The 9,444-nt window shown below is 40.9% G+C and overlaps 3 protein-coding genes and 1 non-coding gene across 4 annotated transcripts; 1 reads left to right on the forward strand and 3 right to left on the reverse strand.

The window, feature by feature from the left end:
- Positions 1-156: 156 nt before the first annotated feature.
- On the reverse strand, positions 157-352 carry LOC132168263 (U2 spliceosomal RNA). The gene has a single exon (XR_009438786.1). It is a non-coding gene; the product is annotated as a U2 spliceosomal RNA (small nuclear RNA).
- Positions 353-408: 56 nt separating this feature from the next.
- On the forward strand, positions 409-1,205 carry LOC132167930 (ferredoxin C 1, chloroplastic). The gene has a single exon (XM_059578976.1). It carries the CDS (start codon positions 583-585, stop codon positions 1,033-1,035), a length of 453 nt encoding a protein of 150 aa, XP_059434959.1. The 5' UTR covers positions 409-582; the 3' UTR covers positions 1,036-1,205.
- A 308-nt stretch (positions 1,206-1,513) lies between these two features.
- LOC132167929 (uncharacterized) lies at positions 1,514-3,668 on the reverse strand. Its single transcript, XM_059578975.1, has 2 exons — positions 2,320-3,668; positions 1,514-1,886 (listed from the first exon to the last, which is right to left on the reverse strand). Exons 1-2 carry the CDS (start codon positions 3,295-3,297, stop codon positions 1,815-1,817), a joined length of 1,050 nt encoding a protein of 349 aa, XP_059434958.1. The 5' UTR covers positions 3,298-3,668; the 3' UTR covers positions 1,514-1,814.
- Positions 3,669-5,418: 1,750 nt separating this feature from the next.
- LOC132177309 (FRIGIDA-like protein 4a) lies at positions 5,419-9,444 on the reverse strand. The gene is made up of 3 exons (XM_059589579.1): positions 8,428-9,444; positions 6,569-6,744; positions 5,419-6,208 (listed from the first exon to the last, which is right to left on the reverse strand). The coding sequence occupies exons 1-3, from the start codon at positions 9,326-9,328 to the stop codon at positions 5,717-5,719; spliced, it is 1,569 nt and encodes a 522-aa protein (XP_059445562.1). The 5' UTR covers positions 9,329-9,444; the 3' UTR covers positions 5,419-5,716.

The raw sequence follows: 9,444 nt of genomic DNA on the forward strand, positions 1-9,444 counted from the left end.
AAGTGTCCCCACCCCATATCTATGATCACCCCACCCCCAAATCTATGATCATTGGATGCAGGTTCTCGATTCATCTCTCAATACAGCTCTCCAAAGTCCAAACAGTGCATAAAATACTAAAAAACTGTAAATCATACAAATTTGGACTTGAATTGGGTGGGGTGCGCCAGGCCGATGCTTTAGTGCAACGCATAGGCGACGAACGAGGGCTCCAGTAGCAAGCTAATGTGGTGAGCCTTCCCCCAAGAAAAATTAATTTAATATCGTGTGGCCCATTGGGCCACGTATCAGATATTAAACTGATAAGAACAGATACTACACTTGATCTTAGCCAAAAGGCCGAGAAAGGTATGCTTGACCCATTGCTTGGTTTTGCTCTATATAGTTCAGTTTCGTTTTCCCTTCTTCCCACCTTCTCCATGTGGGAATTGCGACTCGAGAGTCGAGAGTCGAGACCAACGATAGAAATTAGAAAGGTAATTTCCACATGATATTGTGAGAAAACCTTATCCTTTCAAATAGCACACACCTGCTTGGCAACCACAAAACACACTCACCTCATTTCCTCGCCAGGACAAAAACATGGCAACCTTTCACTTCACTCCATCTCCAACCCTCACTCTGCCTACGCAAAACCACCCCACCAAACTCTCTGCTGCATTCCAGCTCAACCCGCGGGCTCGGCGCGCCAGCTCAAGCCGGTTCTTCTCTGCCATTGTCAGGTCATACAAAGTAGTCATCGAGCACCAGGGTCAGACCACGGAGCTGGAGGTGGAACCCGACGAGACCATTCTATCCAAGGCGCTCGACTCTGGCCTGTCTGTGCCGCACGACTGCAAGCTTGGAGTATGCATGACTTGCCCGGCTCGGCTTGTGAGCGGCTCGGTTGATCAGAGCGAAGGTATGCTCAGTGATGATGTGGTGGAGCGCGGGTATGCGCTCTTGTGTGCGGCGTACCCACGTTCGGATTGTCGGTTTAGGACCATTCCTGAGGATGAGCTGCTGTCATTGCAATTAGCAACAGCTAATGATTAAATCTCGGATTTGTTGATTAAGTATATCTTGAACATGTTGGTCTCAAATTGTTGAATGGGTCAGTCTTTGCTTCTCACTATAAATCATTTTCTGTGCCGCTTTCCGTTAATGTTTGTGTCATCATCTTGGTTCAAGATTAATGGGATGAGCTCCAATGGAGAATTGGAATAGTTTGAAAAGGGTGGCCTCAAAAGAATATAAAATGTAGAAGTAATAATTTCATCGTAATGCTTATGCTTTGGATTATTTGGGTTTGAGATTACTCCATTACTTATTATTGCTGAAAAAATGATAGATATGTTTTGAGTTATAATGCAAGTACTAGATAGTACTAAATACTGTGGTTTAAAACTAAGTGGTACTAAGTTATGGGATTTACATACTGTGGCAGAAATGTGGATAATGGTTATTGCTGAAACAACAATTATATTGTACAATTGCAAAATCAAACTAATTTATTGACATAGGGACAGGAAATGGAAGAAAAATATCTGATTTTTATTCATACATTACAAAGAACTAATCAAACAACAGCAACTAATTGTACAAAGAGATGATGCAGGACAATCCTGATCATAAAAACTGCTCATGCTATTGAAATATGTGACAACCATCTGATAAATAATACCTCTCAATAGGCGTTTAATTGCATAGCAGAGAGAGGTGAACTGAAGTAGTATTGTCATGAGCTCATTGTCTTCTCAGCAAAGGGAAGAAGTAGGTTTTCTTTGTAAAATATGCATTCATTTCCCGGCACAATATTTATGTTTTTTAGCTGCCTAAATTGTGTGGAATTTGTTTCCATTGCTCTGCACTGGCATGAAGTGAACCCCATCAATTTCTAATAGCTCCTGCCGGTGAACATTCTCACACTGATCAGACTTTACTATAAAGTGTACAGTGAAAAGCAATCAAATCAGAGCCATAGTTTCAAATGAGAATGTAAAATCAAGCTCGGTATCGGCTGACTGAACTAGCTTTAAATAACAACCGGAACAACCGCACAAAGATATTTTCAATTTCATTTGAAATTAATGTATCAATTTACTGACTAGAATTTAAAGTCAGTGTATCTAACGGTGAACATGACGTTATTTTATATAAATTTATTAAAATATGTGTCAACATTAACATTATGTACACCATTAGATATACTAATTTTAAATTCTAACAATCAAATTGACACTGTCTATTTCAAATGAATGGAGAGGATCATATACTATCTATCTTTTAGGAGGTGTATATCGGACCCCTTTTTTGGGGTCTTCTTTGCTTAAGCTTCACCTTCACATTAACGCCATTATCAATGATAGACTGAAGCACAATCTGAAGCTTCCCCTCCAACCTCTCACCCTTCCTTGGCGTGTAAACCACATCGTGAATATCATCAGCCAATGTTCTCTGAGCCAGAACTGCCCCCACAGCAGCACAAGCAGTGGCATTCCTTGTCGAAGCCAGGTCAAACTTCATATCCTTAGAAATGGAATGCGCCACAGCAACAACCTTACTCGTCAGGCGGTGAACAACACAGGCACGAACAGAAGCCTTGGATATGTAAATGTCCAGGCAAAAGGGCTCATGGTAAGGACCCGTAAGCTGATTAAAAGTAGGAGTTCTCAGCTTCTTCTTCCCAACACAAAGACTGTCCGTATCAGCAACATGAGACATAGAAAATTTGTTATTCAAAACCTTTGGAAGGTTTTCAAATCTAGAGGCCGAACTACGAGCTGGGTTGTTGTCCGTCTTGTCCAACTTTTTGCTTTCTTTTTTATCATCCTTTTTCTTTGAAGATTTCCTCCGATGAAAATCAAAACTGTACTCTTCAAATTCCTTGGAGTCCCGGTCAAGTTTGAAGAATAGATTGCCGCGAATTCTCATATTATCTATGTCATCAAAATCCGGATCACTCTCAACTTGTGAGGAACTATAATCAACCGTCTCATCAACAACTTCCTCCGCATGAGAAATTGTTCCCAACGAGGCCCCCTCCGTTCCTCGCCATGCTTGTGCCAAACTCGACGAGACTTGCCAAGTATCATGGTCCACAAGCTCGATATCGTAACCACCCGAATCGGGTTTGATGTCGGAGAGTAATGGAGAGAGATGAAGTCTATTGGAATGGTTGGTAGCTGGTACCGAATGTCTGGGCGCTTCGTTCTCCTTATCAAGGATAGTTGTGCAAAATCTATACGGCCCTGAAAGGAAACGAGAATTCACCGTGGATGCAAAGGCGGTGCTTCTCCTCAAGAAAAACAATGCCATGATTAGAGCTAAATAGAGAAGAGTGGGAGTTCACAGGAACAAAGCATCGAGCAGGTGGTGGGCGATATCTGATTTTACCACACGCTAACCCCAGCCATTTCTCTTTCGTGAAACCGACAGCTTGGAGTGGAGAGTTTGGCAAATCTTACTACGGTGTTCTCTGTGCACTTGTCAAATCTTATTGCCACTGATTTGCATCCCATACGCATCCCTTGTACTGTTGCATGCCGTGAGCCGTGTCCCCCTCTTCCCCCTCGAGGTCAGCCACAAGGCCCAGAACGTTGGACTTGGTCATATAATATTGGCGTAATCTATAAGGAGATTATTCAAACCAGGCCATATGTGTCTTGTTTATAAAGACGGGATTGTGACATTCGTTTATATCCATTATCTTCTAGTTTAGGCATTGGGGGTCAATAAAAATAATACAAGCTGTCATTGGCAGTATGTTCCAACTAAAAGCGACACAAACAGGCAACGAAGGACGGGGCAGTTAAATTATGACTCATGAATTTTTATTTTTTATTTTTGCGAGTATGACTCATGGAAATTGATATGCCTTTTGGGTGTTTTTCTTTTTAGTTTTTGTTTTAAAAATTTAAAAAGGGAAAATAAAATGCAATCACAACCTCACTATCCTCATGGATAGTGTTAGATCCAAAATTCGTCACATACCGAATGGGCTGGTGCTCCCTTGCAAAACAAAGAAAAGGGTTATTAGTAGGCTTTCGGTCATGAGATCAAATACACTTTAATGTCTAAGTAGTGTGCCTTAACTTGAGGAAAGAGATAATGGAAAGAAAGAGAGAGAGAGAGAGAGAGAGAGAGAGAGAGAATAGAGCTCCCGTAGAGTGAGAATGGGTGTGTTAAAAATGTTCGGGAATTTGTTTGGTGAATGGAAGAATCTCATTTTGTAGCTAAACTTTCTTGTCTTTTTGGGCCTCCTTAGGCTCTCATGGTAAATGGCTTGTTATGAAGCTCTCTTGGACCTAGCATCAATGGCCTTTTAATCAGCTTGAGTCTCCGGTCTCAAGTGCGTTTTTTGTATCTATCGTATATGCATATCCTTAGAATCTTTTGCCAAACAAGTACTTAGTATACGATCATTTGGAATGAAATTAATTTTTGTATTGTCTAATTTCTTAATGAACCATCTACAACATTTTGTCCCTAAAGAATGTTACCTCGATATCTAGAATATCAAAGTCATTGTGCTTCATACCAAAAACAAAAAACCAAGAAAACAAAAACGATTTTGTGTTCATCTAGTTGGATGATTGACAAACAAAATATCTAAGTCACTAGAACCTTTTAAATCTTAATAATTTTTTTGATAAGTAAATTGATTTTTAAATCTTAATAATTGATTTTTATTTTATTTTTTATTTATTTTTAATTGCAAACTAGCGTTTGCTCAACTCAAAAATAAGATTACAATCTGTTAAACAAGAAAAATTAATTAAATCACAATCAAACAAGGCATCAGGCAAATATAGACCCCAAGTTTCATGCACCCATTACTCTACAAACAAGGCAGAAAAGAGTTTCATATAGAATAAAAGGCAAGCAACATTTATTCCCTCTAACCATCACCATTTTTTCAATGTCTCCTAATGTTTTAATTTTATTTTTACAAAATCTTCCAATTTACCATCAAAATTACGGTGTCCCGACAAAAATACCCTCGTTTTTATATTATAAAGAGTACAAAAAAATTACAACCCCAATAGTAAATTAAAATGACATTACAAAAATTAAAACATTGAGAGAACAATGCACAATTATGATGATATACAAATGGAATAGATGAAATAATTATAAAAGTCATCTTGCATCCTTGTGTCACTCTAATGGAGTGACTTTTAAAATTACCATTTGATCAAAATTCAATAATGATCAATCACAAGCACGATAGTAATTTTAGAAGCCACATCAATTTTTAGAATACACAATTAAAACTTCTAACATTACTCGAAATAGATAGATGGGATAAATGTAGATAACCCTAAATCAAATACCATCTATTTCAGGGAAGAAAAAAGATAAAACTTCAGAAATTAAACGCATGGCATTTGTTTCAATTTGAACCCGCATTCTAAGAGAAGGCAGTAGATTAGAACAAAACGGTAAACAGTTTCCACAACTATATAAACGGCACTGGTGGTTCCTCAAAAGTCCTTGATGCTGTTTTCAGGCCATCCTAATTAATTTCCACAGTCACCTAGAACTAAAGTTTGATCAACATTAGAAATACAACTTCTCACCACGACACAGCAAGAAGCATGACAAATGTTAAAGATTAACACACATACATCGCTACCATTAAACGGTTAGTGATTACAGACAAACCATTGAGAGGAAAGCAAATGAGATTGGGGTCATCATATCAGTGGTTACCATCTTCAAAGGGTAGTCATGTCTATCGGTAGTAAGCCTGCTGATAAGCTGGTGCCATGCCATTCCCATACCCACCATATGCAGGATAGTTCATGGGAGCAACAGGGTATGATCCAGCAAGAGGGGGAGGGGCTGCTTCTGGCGAGTATGCATAGGGATTCGTTGGTGGGCTTCTGCTGCCATACATGGCCGGTGGGGAATGGTACGGGGAGATGCCAGCAGGGTACTGAGCATGAGAGGGAGACCTCATAATTGTAGGAGCAGCAGGGAAGGAAGATACATATGCATTTGTCAAACGCCCAGCCTTGGCAGGAGGCATGGGGCCACCATTGTTGGCCCGTGTTCTTTTGTTGGCAGGTACAGCAGCAGGTTTTCTCTTCTCTGTCTTGGTCTTCTCTAGCTGTTCAAGCCGTTTCTTTAGGTTTTCTGGAGGAAACTCGGCCTCTAGTTTGTACTCTTCAATGCACTTTATGACAGCCCGGAGAGCCGACTGCTCTTTCCGTCCAGCTAATTGCTGCAAAATCAATAAATCAATACTGATTAGTTAAAATTTTGTTGCCCCCACATGTAAAGAAAACATAAAATTTGCTCATCCCCATTAAGTACAGCTCTAGAGCCATATAGGTAGTTGGCAACAATTGCAGTCAATCTCATAGGTAGTTGGCAACAATTGCAGTCAATCTCATCATAACGTATTTGAATTATCATACAGCTAAGGATATTGTCAGAAGTCAGGCCTATATCATGTGACATTCGACACAAACGAGGGAAATCAGGCATTGGAAGACTAAACAACAAAGAGATAATTTACAAGTACAGCCCATAAGAGTTATTAGGATAAAAAAGATTGAAGATGAAATTATGAAAGAAATACCGCAGCTCGGCCAGGACTATTGGGATCCTCCAAAATAGAAGCTGCAGCCTTCTTGGCATCCTTCAAAAAGGCTTTCAAAAGAGGAACAGGCGGAAACTTATCTACAAGGCCAACTTCGTAAGTAAAATGCACTGCATCTAGCTGCTGTCCCCTGCTGATTAATTCTTTAATCATATCTGCACATATCAACACCCTAAAAGTATTAAACACTCTACTAGTCCAGACATTCATGATTAGCAGTATTACAAGTGTCAGCATAAATCATATATATCATGATAGCAACGCATGAAGCAGACATCAAGTAGTTCTACCTGGAAACATAATATAATTTTCACACGTACAAAAAATGTTCTAGCTTTTACAAACAAGTAATTTACAACACACAGTTTACAGGCTATCTTTACTTATTTGAATAGGTTTTTACTCCTCCCCACAAGTTATACTCATGACAATTAAGATATTCATCAATTCAACAGAATTAGCCAAAATATTAAACTCGAGCCAGAGCAAGACTGCAAAAGAGAGTTTTGAGATTTTTTTTTGGCACAAATACTTGTTACTTCTTGAACGTTCAAAGCTTATTAAAATATGAACAGATTAGGGTGATATTGTTGAACCAGACCTTAACTCCTTCGACTGTGTCTTTGAAATAATACAACATCAACATATAACTCATTCAATTTTAAAGCTTTTCCATCTCAAATGAAAGTGCACCAAGGATTTTTTTTTTTCTGGAAAGTAATATTATATTCATGCGTTAACATATAAAACATGTACATGCCATATGCTTATGCACAAACCATATGCCGTGATAGAAAGGAAAACAACCAAAAGAGCATAGGCAAAAATTATAGGACGACCAGGAACCTGAATGTCCATAATATGATATACTTTGATGTAAGCATGCAAGAATGCCAAAAAACAATGATGGAGTTACTGAAAGATACTATTTGTCTCCTTCCACATCAACCATCAAAAAGCCAGGTACTCCATAATATAAGACCTTTGCATCATATGAAAAGACCTATCTAAACACTAGCTCCTGAATGAAAGGAGTAAGCAACGAAATTGACCAAAAAAAAGGGATTTCAAACTGCAAGAACACATTCATTGGAAGTGATCCACTCCAATTAATCATACTGCCTACAACAGATAGCTTTTCAAAATTATCAACCACATGAAAGCACCACTACAAGGAATCGCAGTTTCCAAAAATCATAAGCAACACTAAGCAATGGCTCTTGAATTGCATCGAACCCCAGAGACTCAATAATGCTTGGCCTAAAGGCACATGCTCATGCTGCTTGTACAATAGCAAAAGACGCACACACTCACAGCGAGCCAGGTGTGGCAAAATTCAAATAGACCCAAAAAGCCCATGATTCTGCTGCTAACAGAATGCATTATTTACATATCACCAGCCTACTACTCGCACTGACTAACCGATACACCATATTTACATCACTTTCAAGGCAAAATATTTCCATATCGCTACTTAATTCACAAGTAAAAGCTCAGTCGGAAAATATAAGCCCCCAACATCCCATGCTGCTACTTACTCACTGGACAGTCAACACCCAACCCAGCTCACTCGGTCACTCCCTACTCTCACATGCTCTCGGACATGCAGCTATTGCACTTCAAAATGCAGCTAAATCATTTTCCTTCTTTTCTTTTCCAATTTAACTTGTGGGTACAATGAAGAAGTGTGGAAAGCTGAGAACTAACACTCTCGAAACCGCGATCATACCGTTCGCAGAGTAAATATTATCCAAACAAAAGCTGAGAATCTGACGACTAGAAAAGCTGGCTTACGGTTTCCTAGTCCAGAGAAGAAAAAACTAAGCAATAAAACATACCAGGCATTTCATTGCCGAGTCCAAGCGACACCGCGAGCTTGGGCATCTGCTTCCGCCAGGCCGACCCAACCACAAGCTTCCTGTACAAATCCACATCCCCCTTCTTCACAATCCCAAACGTCACCAAATGCTGCAGGAATGTGTGCACGTCCGGGGTCTTCACGTTCTCGATCCCACCGCGCTCCTCCAGGCTCGCCTTCCACGTCTCGGCGATCTCCTTGGCGCGCTCCTTCACGCTCGGCGTCACCAGCAGCCTCGACTTCCCGATCATCGGATCCACCACCACAGGTATCAGCGACTCCAGCACCAGAACGCAGGCCCAGCCCAAATCATTCCCTCTCTCGCTCTTGTCCACCCTCTTGTCCACCGGAAACACCTCCGATATCGATTCCAGCACGAACCTCGACGGATCCACGCACTCGGCCAGAGCTAGAGGCATCTGAGCCCTCAACGCGTCCAGCTCCTTCTTCTTCCCAGTGATGAACCTCCAAAACCCTAGAGAGTCCATTTTGAAGCAAAAAGACTTCAGACTCAGCAGTAAGCCCTCGTCGTTGTCGACCTCTCCGTTCTCGTCCTCGTGGGAGGACTTCAGGAGAGCCGTGAGTGCAGCCTCCGTGTTCGCTTCCACTTTCTCCAGTGCGATCTCAACGCTGCCTTGGATGGTGACCTCGCGCTTCTCGAGATCGTTGAGGGAGGCCTTGGTCTCGTGGTCTAGAGTCTGGATTTTGTTCCTGAGGGCCTCGGACTTCTTCAGGATGTTTTGCTCCAAGGACAAGAAGTGGTCCGAAAGCTCTCTCCAGAGGAGCGTGCAGCTCGTCATCAGCGAGGTCTGCCTCTGGAACTCGTCAAAGCTCGGCGGAGTCAACTCGGTCAACTCGCCAGGATCGGGGATCGACCCCATGGTTGTTGCTTCGTACTCACTGCAACTCAGTAGCAGAATCAGAACCAGCACAAGAAAATCCAAACCCTAGAAATCAAACCGAAAACGAAAACGAAAAGAGACAGAGAAAGAGAGAG

Source organism: Corylus avellana, chromosome ca1 (genome assembly GCF_901000735.1).
Source record: "Corylus avellana chromosome ca1, CavTom2PMs-1.0".
Taxonomy (NCBI): domain Eukaryota; kingdom Viridiplantae; phylum Streptophyta; class Magnoliopsida; order Fagales; family Betulaceae; genus Corylus; species Corylus avellana.